Source organism: Chelonia mydas, chromosome 1 (genome assembly GCF_015237465.2).
Source record: "Chelonia mydas isolate rCheMyd1 chromosome 1, rCheMyd1.pri.v2, whole genome shotgun sequence".
In the NCBI taxonomy this organism is placed as follows: domain Eukaryota; kingdom Metazoa; phylum Chordata; order Testudines; family Cheloniidae; genus Chelonia; species Chelonia mydas.
In genome coordinates, this window is record NC_057849.1 from 145,464,101 (window position 1) to 145,480,257 (window position 16,157).

Consider the following 16,157-nt stretch of genomic DNA (forward strand, 5'->3'; position numbering starts at 1 on the left):
TGCATTAGCGCAGAGCAAGTCACTCTCTGCATCACCTCCTGTTGCCACAGAAACACCAGGAGGCACTGCAAAGAGAGACCTACCCTGTAAGGCTTTCAGCCATGGTGGGTGGGCCAAAAAGGAGTAAAACAGAACACCCTTGGGATGAACGAGAATAAACTAAAAAGAAAAGCCAACCAGCAACAGCAGAGGGAAGTAAAAAGCAATGAGTGCAAGATGCTCTCTAAAACTTACTATGGTTTTTGTTTTCTACTAAACAACTAAAATATATTTTTTAAAAAATGTAGTTTTCAATAGACGCAATTTTTTCACAACAGAAGAGAAAGGACATAACTTCTATTTCCATTATCATTCTCTCTGAAATCATAGTAACTTAAGATAGGCTACCATAACAGTGAGGAAAGAGAGAAATAATGCACCTGTCTTTAAAGTAGGAGAGGTTGGGGGTGGGAATCTTTAAGACTCTGTAAGCAAGGTCTGAATGAATGCTCCCCTGACAGCTATCTGGGAGGGAGAGATTTTGGGTGTGTTTTTGTAAATACAGTTTGCTCCTAGTCTGCTTAGATATTCAGCAGATAAAGTGATTACTTTGACACCACTATTTCCAAATGCAGGAGTAGTGAAATGCTGCTACCAAAATGTTGTAATTATGTAGGAATACAGGGAAGCAAGACTGTGCTTACCCTGTCCCAAATGAGGGGGGTCACCTTCAGTTGAAAGGACCTTGTTAAGCCAGGGACTTGAATGCCAGATCCCTATGAAAGTAAGAGGAGTGGGGACAGATGTCCCAGCTAGGAGGTGTGTTGACTCTCCCTAGGAGTCCACAGACTGGTTTCATCTGTTCCTCCCCACTGCTCAAAGAAAGAGCTAAATAGGCTTCATTGGAGCATCTTTTGTTATTTTAAATGCTCAATCAAATGTGGAATCACTTAGAGATGGGGCAGTGTTTCTGCCCAGCCTGCAAAGAGCTGAAAATCACTAAGAGACTGATGTGCAGAGGTCACAACAGAAAGGCAGGTGTCAGCAGAAGGTGACTGATGGTCAGCTGGTGAATGAGTGGCTGGTGAGGTGGTGAGCAGAGCAAGTGGCCAGCAGTGGAGAGGCGCAGTGAGCGGCCAGCAGGGTGGCTGGTGGAGAGGGGAGGCAGATGAGAGCCCGAGCAGTGGTTCAAGTAAGGTGCCTCCTTACCTCCACCCACGGCGGGAGATGAACTCTGCAGATGCACCTTTGAACACTGTGTCTGCACTGACCAAGGACAGCAACTGTGCATTAGGTGCAGAGAAGAGGCAGGTGCTAAAGGGACTTTTGGGTTGCTGGACTTAAGAACCTGAGGGGAAAAGGATACTGCCCAACTTACTTGGGGTGGGTCTTTTGCTCATGGTTTATGTTTATGAACCCTGTTTACGGTGTTTTCCAAAATTAACGCCGATTAATTCCCTCCTTTTATTAAAAGTTTCTTTTCTACACTCAGATTCTGTGCTTGTGAATGGGGAAGTATGGCCTCTCAGCAGTGCCCAGCCATGGTGTGTAATTTTCCCAGGTTACTGGGTGTGGGCTCGAGCTGGTTCTGTGTTGTATCCATGGAAAGGAACCCTTAGATATTGAACCCAGCCCAACTGCTGGTTACTGGTGGCTTCACCTGGCAGAAGGATTACAACTCTGTCTCCCATCCAAAGTCTATTAGTGAGCAGTATTAATTACATCTTTGAAGAAATGTGCTTCTGAAGGTTTGGGACTCTAGGAGAAGCCCCGGGTCTCTGAAGATGTAATAACACATGCCTGGAGTCAGAGTCCATGACCCTACCCATCTTCTAGAATTACAAAATGTTGTCATTGTCACATTTCCTGGAAATGGCTTGATTTACATCAAGAAGAAAAGTAGCTCAAATCGTATAATAGGTTTTCAATTTAACTTGCTGTATTTTAGATGAAAACATAAACACAGCCTTTCTGGACTGGAAGTTTCTCCACATGAATCAGGTATATCATTTCAACTTGCTTTTTGGACCAGGAGTAAGCAAGTCTGAAATTATGCATAAATGCAAATGGGGTTTCACTGATATTCTGATCAAGTCTGTATAACACCATTGCTTGAGTTTCAAGAGGATTATCAAAATGAGCCTTACACATCCTCTTGCTCTCCCCAACCTGAAAGAGAAATTAAATACAAGCAAAAAAAGCTGCAAAGCCCATTGTATCGAGAACAAAAAAAGAGAAATGAGTCCAGACACAGATTAGGTAAATACTGACTGTCCTGTGAAAGAGTGCTGCTATCATTGCTCTCACTTGTTTCATCTACCCTGATGCTTTTGTTCAAAACCACCTGTTAACAGGTCAAAGAAAAAAAAGAAGAAGAAGAAGAGCTATGGATCCAACACTATATTAACTGCAAATCGGTGAGGTAGCTTACTTTTTATAATTCATTTTAAATATATTACAATAAAAGCTCTGTCAAGTAACTTTTAAGGGTTTGACGTAAGCAACTAGATTCTGAAAAATCAAGTAAAAGCCAACACTCCATTTGTCAACTACATTGTCATATCTGTGTATTACAGAAAATGTATTCTCAATATACTGAGACCCCTGCAACAGGCTGGTTTAAATATAATGTGGAAGCCGCCTTTTTGTTGATTTAAATCAAACTTTTGTTATTGAAACATATGTGCGGATGTAATGTTTATTCTCTTAGATTATACAGAAATAAATCCATGCATTAAAGCATTCTATAGAATCAGAGACCAAGCTAGAAATTCTGAGAATCACAGAGATTTACGTCCATAAACTTCCTTATTATGTTTTTATTTGTGCAGTTTGAGGGCATAGTGTCAGCTTTTTATCCAGGTTCTTTTCATTACTTCTCCCTGTTGGTGTTCCAGCACATGCTGCGAATGACCTCCAAATATTCCTCAAGCTCTATGCAGAGAGTAAATTGAATCTGAAAGCTTTATTGGACAAGTTTGTCTTTCAGCTTGTGTCTGATGTCAGCTGTACTGAAAAATAAAACTTCTAATGAAGCTGGGTCTTGACCTTGAAAAATCTCCCATCAAATGGTAACAGATTCAGTTTTGTGCCATACCACTATTGGTTAAACGTGGCACATGCAATGAAAAGGGAAAAAAAGACTTCTTAAAGGAAAAGAAAACCATCAGATGGAATAATCAGATAGCTTCTTCTCTTTGGGCTGTGATTTGCTCAGATATCACAAATTAAGCAGCATCAGACTTTGTCATTATTTGGAATGGGAGATCTCCAAGGAAAACAAGATGCTGCAGAAAGTGGTGCTGGTGATTCCATATGTAGAATTCTTTTTCTTGCAAATTTATCAATGCCCTAAATACTGTTCAGAAGAAATGTACTGTTAGAGGTGATTTTTGTCTTGTGAACAAGATGTAAAACTAAGGTCCTGAGAACTTGTCATATTAGATGGACCCAGTAGCCATTATAACTTCCTATCCTCACCTGCTGAAATCTTGTACAGCATAGCTACGCAACATTAAATAGCTACCACGTTCCATCCATATGATGTATGTTGTGTATGATGTATTTTTGTTATAGTGGGTGTCTCGTAGGGCACTCTGCACATAAGATTATGTCACGTCTTTCATTATGACCCCATGAATTCATATGCTCCTAAATTTTTGTGAAATTCCTCTTTGGGAATATTTGTTTTCTATGCTCAGTCTCGGCCAGATGTGGATTTTTGAAAGCTAATGAGCGAACTCCTATCACCCAGATACATATATATTTAATATTTTATTCCTATATTGGACTTGTATCTTGCTATTTAAATGTATCTTTTGATACATTAATTTAATTCAGGAAATGTATACATTCACAGTTTAGGGCAATTATGTCTGTATTCCTCTTCCCTGGTCCAGCAAGGGCACCCTCTCGAGGCTCCAAAGCAGTCATCTACCCTGGGTGAAGCCCCGTGCCTCTCCCTCTCCTGACCAGGGTATTTCCAGGCTGCACAGTCCCCTCACTGCACTGTGTTATTCCTAGAAGACAGGCTGCCAAAGGTGGCCTGCGTCGCGTCTCTCCGCAGAGAAGGTACACAGTGTAATTGCCACGGTTAAGTTACAACACAGCAGACACGTTTATTCTTAAAATGGAAGCATTACAAAGAAAATATATTAAATATATCAAAAACAATAAAAGAATCTTCACATAGGGTAATCAGCTTGCCAGAGATCACCCCATCATTGTTTGGTGATTCGTCCTTCAAACCCCACAGGGGTGTTTTCCTGTGGTCACAAGTTCATAACAGCTTCAGCTCAGAACCAGCAACCAAGTCCTATGGGACCTCAGTGGGCCAAAGACTCAATCCTTCCCTCTTGCGCTACAGGTCCTGGATCAGAAAGGAGGCCCTAAAGCAGTTTTAACTCAGGTATTTAACCAAAAATCCTTTCTTTGTCTGTTGGCTCCTGGAGAATCCAGTCTGAACCAGTGTAGGTGAGCCTTTCTCCAAGTTGTGGTAGCTCTCTGGACCTGTTACAACCTGAGTGAATTTGCTTAACATTCTCCACCATTCTTAGTTCCTGGAGGGGTGGAAATATATACAATTTCTCAGTAGTACATAAACATTTGCTTTTTTAATATAATGAACTCCTAAAATATGTAAGCCTAATCCAATAAGGTTTAATTTAATTCAATAGGTTTGTCCAGAAGATTGTCATATCTGTCACACATACAATAAAATACACAAGGTTTATAATACTGAGAATTGCACATTACTCTGAGAAACTTAATTTAAAATTACATTAATGGATGTCTTCATATGTACATGTATAGGATCCAGGCAGGGGGAGGCCTACAGCAAACTAACAGGCAAATATGTCCCTGCTAAGAAGACCTCCAAACTGGCCCTGTCCAACAGACAAGCTTCCTCCCTTTCTCTGAGGAGCCAGGTCAGGGGCGGAGCCACTTCAGTCAATTTATAAGGCACATATCACAGAGCCTGGAATCAGAGCAAACAAACTCTGTCAGAAGAACAAAGTCTCTAGGGCCTGCAACCTGTAGCAGCCAAAGTGGCTAATGGTATCTCCTCCTCAATTTCCTTTTTCTGTTTGTATAACCCAAACTTAGGGTGGAGCAGGGCCTCTTGCTTGCACCCAGGCTGTTTTGGCTGCAAGTGCCAGACTGTTCCTGGAAGGTGTAGTACACCCCTTCAGAGTGCAATATGTGTTTGCACAAACACAGTGTGTATTGTATACACAGTGACTGTTTCAGAGGGCAACAGCCATGGAACACCACTAAAGAGAAAACTAATTTCTAATATTTTGTATCTTGATAAAGCTGGAATGTTTATTTTGTATTTTTTCTATGGTTCCTGGAGACAATCCACACTGAATAGTAAATGAGTCAACTGTATATTTAACAAGAAAAATAAAAAAGAATAGAACATTTGACATACAGGCAATGCATTATTATAATTATGGTTAATTTGTACTATTATAACACATAAAAACCCTAGTCATGGACCAGGACCCTATTGTGCTAAATGCTGTACACACACAGAACACCAACATTTGCGATGCAGTAACCCTAACTTTTGCATTCTTTAAACATTATTATTTTCGCTATTTACCCTTACTGTTGCATCAAATTTATTCATTTTTCCATTTAGTTTTCTATATTAAAAAAAAAAGAATGGAAGGAACAAAAATGAGAAAAAAGGAACCCTCCCATGAGTCCACATGTTTGGAGGCACACGTACAACATTTCTATTAAGCTCAATACAGTATGTCTGTAGATTTCACACACTTCTAACTGTACCAATAACGCATGGGGTATACCTCATCCAGTGCACTAAATGCCTCCAATAACAACTATGCACGTAAAACAAGACAATCTCTACGCTCTCAAATGAACTCACACAATATCACTTCATCTGTGGGCAAACACTTTTCACAAAACAATCACTCCATATCTGAACTCTCAGTTCTCGTTCTCAAAGAAAACCTGCACACCTTCAAAAGACAAGTGTGGGAGCTTAAATTCATATCTACACTAGACACTAAACATCACGGGTCTTAAGCCACACCGCTCCCCGCAGTCCGCATTGGCCTGGAACGGTGAGCTGCGGCCAGTGGGAACGGCGAGCTGCGGCCAGTGGGAACGGCGAGCTGCGGCCAGTGGGAACGGCGATCGGCCAAACCTGCGGATGCTGCAGGTAAACAAACCATCCCGGCCCACCAGCGGATTTCCCTGACAGGCCGCATGCCAAAGGTTGCCAATCCCTGCCTTATATAGCATACCTATATTTATACAAATGTAGCACTTTTCAGTGAATGTATTAATGTGTATAAAGATATTATTGAAATTTTGTATTATGATGTGTTAATGTGTATAAAGATATTGACATTTGTCTCCATGGTGCATTAGCACACTACATAACCACTGAAACTGCATTTTCCCTCTCGGTTTATAGTATTTTTCATACTACTGGCTATGTAAGGCACAGAGGTGTGCGGTTAATGATGTTCATATAATTCCATGTTCCAACTATTAATGGATAGTGAGCACAATTTGCCTTTTGAATCATGTTCCCTGGGAAGTCAAGTTTAGCTGAGGTTTCTGACATACCCTTCAGCTAAGTACATTTTCCTACCTGGAAAAGTAGTCTTCTGTTCATTATGCCTGAAGGCATACTGGCCTAGTGGGATATTAGCAACCTTTGTAGTACCGTCTCTGTGTCCAAGAAACACTTACACACATACCCACAGAAAGAATTATAAACCTAATTCTATCCTGTTTCCTACCCCCACCGCATCATCTCTCAAGGAGAGATACATAAAATGGTATGTTTACTGAGGGCCCCTTGGCAAAAGCCCTGTAACTAGACTAGACAGAGTGACACTTGACAGGTAGCAAGGCCAGTTATTTATTTTTTTGTTCTCTGCTCTGACATACAGATGTGAACATCATTAAATTCTGGCTGTCACACAAGTCTCTACAGAATATAATAATCAACAAGAAGTACGGCCACTGCTTCACATAGTCCTTTTCAAACCACAATGGAGTGTCATCCTTAATTCTGGGCTCCACTTTTATATTCATCTAGTTTTCTGGGTGATTAAGGCCTCTTCATACAGCAGTGGTTAGCACTCTGTGCTACAGTGAATATATTCTTGGGTTTTTTTTTCCTCTGAAGGTCAGTTTTCATATGTCAGTTTTTCTTTGTTTCACCCAAAGATGTGTGAAATCCTGGACCCACTAATTCAATAGAAAACTCCCATTGACCTCTACAGGGCTAGGATTATCATGCCTGGTGTTTTATGCTAGTTGAAACTGTATGGAACTATCAACACATTTTGCAGATTTTTTAATTATTAGTATGCAGTATACAGGAAGATCAGAAGGAGGGGCACTAGGTTCAAAAGATATATGTTTACCCAACTACACATGCATGAGAACTGTGTTTGAAAATTGGGATTAAACAGAGTTTTGATAAATTGGAATCTAATTTTGTTTAAAGAGCCAGTGCGGATGAGCCCAGCACAGTAAAAATTGTAGCACAGGTAGTGTCTAAAGAAAAGTGTTTTAAAAATGTTTCTAACACAGTTTTGCCCAATTTATTCAGAATCATATTTTAATATGGTCTTAAAATACAGTTTCCTCATGAACGTAGATACAGAGGAAGAGAAGTCCTAAGAAGTAAAATGGAGGTCAGAAGGCAGGCAGTCTGTGAGGGTGAAACCAAAATAGCCGGCTGCAGTTATGGAGCAGCTGTACCATTATGCTGGATAAATGTACAGTTCGGTTCTTGATCAACTGAGAGCCCTCCGAAGCACAGGTTTTCATAAAACTGACTGCGGTCTGGATTTATTGGAAACTTAGAGAATTTATTAGTTGTAATACTATAGTACATGAGAAACATGGCTTCGATTCTCAACATTTTTCAGAAGTAAGTACAGAACAAGAAGTTTTATGAATAGGTGCCATTTTCTGTCTTTGCCGAAAAGAGCACCCTTAGGATGGGCTTCACCCATGTTTTCTTTGTGAATTCAAAGGACTTGCTAAATGGCATTGAACAGCTAACCTGAATTTTCATGTGAAATAGGCAAATGGCAGCTAAAACTGATATTACAGTTAAAATGATGGTATTATAATAAATAATCTCAAATAAGTGCTATTGGCACTGGAAACAAATTCAATCTTAGTTCTTGCCCAATCCTTTATAAAACCCCAATACCTTCATTTTATGTGTTTATGTTTTCATCTCCTTAAACTCAGAAGTGCTGGTAATTCACATTATACATCTGCAAGGAAGGAACATGCATAATTTTGCAATTCTGAGGTTAAAGATAATGAGTTAGTGTAGGGATCTATACTTCTGTGACATCTCCTCTTTCTTTTCTTGTTCTTTCCATTGCCATTGTAACAACAAATTTACAACTCATAAAAGAAATTAATCTGATATAACCAGCTGAATGCAAAACCTGACACAGCAAGTTTCGTGGCCCAGCACGGCAAAAAAATAAAAATAAAAATAAAATGCTTACACAACATATTCAATTCTACGGTGTCATTAAATGAGATTCGTTGGCTTGTCTCACGACTCACTACAAAATCAATGTAAGGCACTTTCCTTGTGTTGTAGAGTCATTTTTAAACCATTAGTGGTGTTTACTTCTTTTAATGAAATTGGAAAGTTTGCCACCAGAGCCCTGACTGAACTAGGTGACAATTCTGAATTAGTAAGTTTCTAAGTGTCATGAAAGAGATGTCTGCATTGTTTGAATTGATATACCAATGACCATGTTCTGGTGGAGCCAGGACTGTCTCTTGATCTTACTAGGTTCAATCCTGAAAGATCAAGTGGATGTTTTTTGTTCTCTTTAGAAGATGGAGTTGTTTACTTTCCTGAACATCAGGCTTTTCTGCTTTGGTATGCTAGAGAATCATGGCTACTGCTAGAGGCATGGGTTTCTCTACTATCTGCGTTTGATACACATTATCCACAAAAAAGGCTAGTGTAAAAAAAATACTTAGCAAATACATAAAACAAACAAAACATGTAGATAACAATTCAGATCTTCCTTCTTCTGACTGCACCATGCATCCCTCCCATCACTGCATACTCCTCTTTACCAGCCTATGACCCTGAAAGCATTAAAAGCATTTCCAGGACAATGAAATGGAAATTTCCAAAGTCACCCTAATTCCTAGAATGCTTGTAAAAAGTAATATTTTAAAAAGCCAACTATAAGCCAGGATTTGTTAACTTAACAGCTGGGACACCTTATACAGTATAAAAACAAAACTGTGAAAAATGAACCAAACTCAAAACCAGCATGTCTCTTGTTTTATACCACACTGCCTAGTGTTCAAATCCCTTGGGGTCAGCTTTAGAAATCTCAGCATTAATTTTCACAATATATTTCTATTTTTTTGCATTTGTAAACCCATTTAAAATGTATCAATACTGAAGCACTTACGGAAACCAGAAGGGATAAGTCCAGGTGCTCCTGAAGCTGGCTTTCCCTTTAGTGCTTGAATTAAATGGTTTACTGCCGTCCAGTCAGCACTCAAGTCTTCCAATTTTCTCTAGAACAGGAAAGTATGCATATTATTCATTTGGTAAATATTTTTAAAATATATGCTACATGAAGGAACACAAGATGTCTGCAGCACTGTTACTTTAAAAGAGTGAGAGGTCCTTTCCTACAGCATGTTTGCTTATATTTCATGTTCAGACATAGTATCTCTATCATTGCATGTACAGAGTTTTTCCAACTCCAGCTGCCCAACACCACAAATCTAGAAACAAGAACTATTTTGTATTAACAGGAGGGACAATAACTTATCACACCCAGACAAGGGTGAGAAAGGAAAAATAGCTCCTTAATCTTCTTGAGAGGACAGACCAATGTAATATGTACGCGTGTGTTTTATTAGCAGGAATTTGGGATGGTCATCATTTTGCTAATGAAGCCACAAGTGGGTTATTTAGGTCATCCTAAACAAAAGCCAATAAGACGTTCATAGTACGTGACACCACGTCTTGTTCTGAACATTACACATATACTAAAGGGTCTGAGGAGTGTTTTAGACTAGCATGATAGTACGTTCTGTGTGTACAACGTTGAGCACTGAGGGCTAGATTGTGACTGTAAGTCCAAAACTAAGCAAGAGGGCATAAACTGCATCACTACTGGAATAGCGCAGGGAGGCATTTTAACTTAGACAGTGCTCTGCTAACAAGTGTTAGGATCTAGATATTCAGGCCTGTCTGCAAAGGCCTGTACTTTAAGAATTTAGGTGTATTCTTATCACTTGGCTAGTTAGAGGTATAAAATAAAGAATCAAAATCACTGTCTGCCAGTGTAAGGTCCTTTTCTTACTGTGACAGTCTGAGGCCCTGTTCTTAGGCTAAGGCCTTAGACTAAGCAACAGAGGCAGCCATAAGCTGGGAAGCGACCGACCAGTCACATCCTCGCATTCCAAACTAATCACATTGAAAGAAAGTGCTACTGGGCTGTTAGGAATACAATCCTGTCCTGATAATGCCGGTCACATCCAGAGAAAGGGAAGTGCCTAGAAGATGTAAAAGTAAACTTAGTTTGATAGATTCCTGTCTGGCAAGAACTCACTTATCAATAGTTGGGATGTGAAATCCTCACTTCTGTATTGTTTTGTCATTATAGTTCCCACTTTGCTATTGTTTGTCTGTATAATCTCTGTCTGGTTCTGTGATTGTTTCTGTCTGCTGTATAATTAATTTTGCTGGGTGTAAACTAATTAAGGTGGTGGGATATAATTGGTTACATAATCATGTTACAATATGTTAGGATTGATTAGTTAAATTTCAGGAAAATGATTGGTTAAGGTATAGCTAAGCAGAACTCAAGTTTTACTATATAGTCTGCAGTCAATCAGGAAGTGAGTGGATGGGTGTGGGGGGGAAATGGGAATAGGGAATGGGGGTGGGGAAATTGGAATCATGTTTGGCTAAGGGCAGGAATGGGAACAGGTGTAAGGCTCTGTGGTGTCAGAGCTGGGAAGGGGCACACTAAGGAAGGAAAACTGGAATCATGCTTGCTGGAAGTTCACCCCAATAAACATCGAATTGTTTGCACCTTTGGACTTCGGGTATTGTTGCTCTCTGTTCATGCGAGAAGGACCAGGGAAGTAAGTGGGTGAAGGAATAAGCCCCCTAACACTAACAAGTCCTACTCTGCTTTCTTCTTACTCTGGGGAGGGGAAGATGGTTCTGATGGCAGGATTGGAGAGAAAAACATAGTAATTTGTTGCTGGCCTGTATCAAAATCAAATGACACCACTTACATTTTGGCTCAGCAGTACTGACCAGAAAGTAAGGAGCTGGACCCAAGACTCCACCCTTTCTCTGCTCACTCCCTGCCTACACATTGCAAGGAGCAGTAAATGAGTATATCGCACCCACTCCTTCCAAGTGCCCAGCCCCAAGCTTCAGGTAGACCATGCAATGGTGCTGGGACCATTCTTATTTCCCCTTACTTCCCTGCATAAACACATAGTCCAAGTCATTATCTAACCCTGAATGATGAATGGTTGGTACTAAGCAAAATGATTTAGCTACCTTGAGTCAAACTATACGGGGCTCAACAGGAGAAAGGAAAAAAATAGAATACCTTTAAAAAATCCCAATGTTTCTAAAAATGGCTTAAAACATTTTCCTATATTTGAAAATTATCCAACTTCAGAATCTGATTTCTCAGTACTTTCCATGCTAGAAACAAGTGGTTTTGCTCAATTGAAAAGGAGAGATCTAACTTGGTAGAATTGCATGACACTGGCCCTTAAACATATTTACCCATTGAGGCTGGACTATTGCCTGTTCTGCACCTGGGCCAGCGTTGCTGTTGTTATTGTTGTAATTATGGGGATAGGAGAGGAAATTCCACAGAGGAATAGATGATAACATCTTTGTTTCTGACCAATTATTTTTATTATTATTTAATTGTAGTTGTTTAAACTGCTCAAAGTTTGGAATATTCGAAGTTAAGTCCCGATGGATTCATGAGTAGAAAGCAGATGATACAATCAAAGATGCATGATAAATACAGTTTACCACAATACTGTTATTTTATCACATGGCTATCACTATCATATATGTGCTATGTTTCTGTGTGAGTGGATTTATACACATGCGCACACACACACACTTTTTCCACATAGCCAATAGCTCCAGTCCATTCAATAGGTTTTAACCCAAGACATTTATACCAAAATTAAAGCTGAGGAAAAGACAGCTACTGTAATAATTATTCATTAAATAAATAGGAGAGAGGTCTTAAACAAAAGTTTAAAAGATTACATAACTAAGACCTAGTCTTTTTTTAATAATGTGGCGAGAGTTATATTCTTCTCGTGTGTCGTACTGGTCCTGCCAAATAAAAATCTCACTGTTGTAATTGCTTTGCTCACTATTCACATCGACAGGGATCACAGATTTGTTCCTGACTAGAATACAATGCAGAAAGCGCTTGTCATGGACCCTAGGAAAGGTAATGTTTAAGACACAGTAGAACATGAAAGGGAGTATTTATCACTAAATTCTTCAAAGAGAATTACATTTTAATCTACTTCTGCATCTGCAGTAAATGAGCATGATTGTTGTAAAATGTTCACTCACTTAAAAGGATCAAATTTGTGAAGGTGAATGAGAAATGCTGTAACAATAGCCCTACAGTTTTGGTGACAACTTAGGTTAGCAAGAAATATTATATTTACTTTGAACTTAGGCACACTTCAATTTAAGTTAGGCAACATTCAAATGAGTCTCTGTGGAAGCACTTGAATATATCAAGATACAAATATTAAGAGAGAGGTACTGCATAATATACAATGGCCCTGAGCACAAGACTGAGAGAAAGGAGAAGTAGTTCTAATCATGTCTCTGACACTGACTCTTTCCATGGCCTTAGGTAGGTAACTTCTTTTCTCTCCTGTGTGTGTGTGTGTGTGTCTCAATTTTCCTATGTGTAATGTTAGTGTATTAAATACTTACCTTAAATCAAGGTGCTTGGTAGGTGGAAGGACTACTGTATGAAAAGTGCTTTGCAGTTAGAGTACTATATATGTACCCGATTCCACAGCAACTGATAGCATGCACTCAGAGTGCTGTGTCTGTGTGCTGTCAATCACCAGATTGGGGCCAATATATAGTTATCATTACCACGTTCAAAAAACCTCAAACCCCGTGAGCTACATTATTTATAAAAATGGCTCCAAAACTATAAAAGCTATATCATAACAGTGAGTGCTTTGGACTACTAATGTAGCAGAATACTTTTTTTTTTAAAAAAGGGATCACATTTTCTATCCTATTCTCTACCATGCCCAATACCATATATTCAAGGGCCTTCATAAATCAATGCTACAAAGCAACAAGACCAATCTGCTTAAAGTGAACTCATTCTCTCCAGATTACCATGCAAAATGGTTTTCCCGCCCTAGACCTCAACATTAAAGAAGTTTCTAGAGTCATTGGGATAACATCACTTTTCATACTTTCCTCAAAGAAATATAGAACATGGAATGTGGAGATGGCACCAAACTTTCACTCCAACTTTTAGTGACACAGCTAAGAAATAAGATGTGTACCTTATTATCATCATCAAGCAACATTTATATAATACCATAGGTCTAAGGCAGTGCTTTCTATACAGAGAAAAAAGTAAGTTTCCTGACTACATTTTGGGTGTCACACATGGCAGTTGTTGAAACACATGCTTAATTAAATACTGGTAAACAAATATGTTACTCGTGTCTTACCTGAACAAAGAGGCCATTGGTGATTCACTGCTCTGTCTCAGCTATTCTTGCCAGGCCTGACATACTCACTACTTCCCTAACACACTGTTGTCTTAATCTGTATCTAAAAGATGTCATGGAAGGTATCATACACAAAGTGGTAATACAATGGTCCTGAAAGTCACTGTGGGATGAATGTACAGGGTGTATACAAAATTATAAATATGTGCTAGAATTATGTTCTTCAAATATGTTTGACAAGCAGTGCCTACACCCAGTCTGCCCTAGACAAAGGAAGGTGTATTTGCTTCTCTGACCAGCCTGGGCACCAGGCAGAGACGATGAAGCACATTTATAGGCAAGGTAAACAAAGCCATCAGGGGAGCAAGTGGAGAAAGACTATCACTTAACAGTCTCCATGGGGGATGGAGACTTCACCCCCTGGAAGCCTTCCTGCCTCTTACATCAAGGTCAATTAACATTGGGAAGCTACAAGTGTGTGTTGGGGGGGGGGGCATGTTGGCATCTTTCACCTAAAGAGACAAAGAAGCTGAGCACTTTGAATTTTGCGAAGGGTCCTGGCCAGGAAGTCTGGTTAGTCATGCTGGAAAAGAGATTTGGGGAGAAACACTTCTTTGAACAAGAAACTCTAGTTTGGTAAATCAGGTTTTAGTCTTAGAAACATATTTTTACTTTTGTTTCTTTGTAACCCTTTCTATTGTTATTTCTTATATATTGGTATCCCTATTGATTCTTGTTTAATAAACTTGTTTTACTTTAACTATAAACCAATTCACTGCTTTGATTAAAATAGAGTGCTTGTTAACCCCAGTTAAGGAAATAAGTTGCTGGGTATTGTCTTTTTAAGGGAGAGCAAACTTAACTTCTGTGAGCGTTCAGAGAGGGGTAGATAGTGCAGAGAGAGGTATCTGAGGTACTCCAGAGTAGGGGTTCACTGACTGTTACTTGCTAGGCAAGGTGCGGAATGGCAGACTCTGGAAAAGGTTGCTGGGAGAGAAAACAAGCTGGTGTGTTAGAGAGCTGAAACATAGCTTAGCAGCAACAAAACTCTCAATTACTGAGGCTGAGAGGGATAGCACAGTAACTCACAATCCTGGGAACTCCAGCAGATGGTCACACTTACTGAATCAAAAGTCAATCCTCATTTGAGGACACCTAAAGTATGATCCTTAAAAGCATTACAGTTTATATACATTGCTCTATTATCGTGAATTCATGCAAAGAAAAGAGGCAAGCACTGTGGTAATAGGAGATTTCCATTGTCCATCTTATCAGGGACTGACCAACAAGAATTTGAAAGATAGGCTATCTAAATGATCAAATCTACATTCATTAGACTGTCATTTTGAAGGCAGTTAGACATCGATGAATTGATGAAGATTCCTTGGTAATATACGAACACTGATTCTGGCAACAGTGTTTGTTTGAAAAGGTAAGTAGGTTTAATCTAGGTAGTTAAAAAAATAAAAACTGGAAGAATAAAACATCTCTGGCTGTGACTGACTGTAACTGAAAATGACTAATGATGCTGTCATTTTGCAACACTTATCCGATGAAATGATGGCTGGCAGATTGTAATTGCCCTCTTGTCTTCAGCAATTATTTTGCGTCAGTGGGAGGGGGGAGGGGGAAATAAACTTTCAGCCAAATGTAGGAAGCAATGTAGGCATTTATCTTTTTTATTATTATATCGAGAATAATAAATTGGTAAAGAAAGCCCTTTTAGATATACAAAGCTTGAAGTATGTGTGAAGCAACTGGGTTGTGGCTTTTGAAATTGACAAAACAAAATGATGGGAAAGGTCACTTACATTTCAGTATTTAGCTACTGTATTGTGTTAGTTTCTCTTCACCATAGGGATAACCTTTTATATACATTTCAACCAGGATATAAGAGAGAGATTATGCTTCCTATTCTTGGGCAATTCATGCCATACAATTCTCCACTTCCATTGTAGTTTAGATGAGAGAGAAATGTAATGCAGATATCTTGAACAAATTATTTTTCAGCTGAAAAAAATGCTGTAAAATTCCAGACTCATTTAACTTCAGTGAGGGGAGAGGCACATGTGAATTGCATCAAACATAGGGGTGGAGTCCCCTCTGCCGTGCCTGTCCAAACCAGAATACCGCATGTTAATATTAATCCCGTTTACACTTTAAGTGCATTGATATTTAACAAAAGATATTTATATTTCAAAAAGTAGTTTTAGTCCTAACTTATTACAGGTGTGCTTGGCAGTACCGCCTATTATTAAAGTTGCCTGACATTAGAAGACTCTCTTTTCAGTTGCTCATAACTTTGCCAAATATTAACCACTTGAGCGGAGATTCTCCACATCAGGTGTCTACCTCAGGCTGAACTATTTGGGAACATTTCAGCCAAAATGGTTCAT

General features: G+C 39.2%; 1 protein-coding gene across 8 annotated transcripts in view; it reads right to left on the reverse strand.

The window, feature by feature from the left end:
* Nucleotides 1-16,157, reverse strand: part of DMD (dystrophin) — a 1,912,888-nt gene that overhangs the window by 577,927 nt on the left and 1,318,804 nt on the right. For all 8 annotated transcript variants that reach the window (XM_043538015.1, XM_043538014.1, XM_043538013.1 and 5 more), the window contains one exon: nt 9,441-9,549. In XM_043538015.1, coding sequence (XP_043393950.1) covers nt 9,441-9,549 — 109 coding nt within the window. The remainder of the gene's footprint in view (nt 1-9,440; nt 9,550-16,157) is intronic.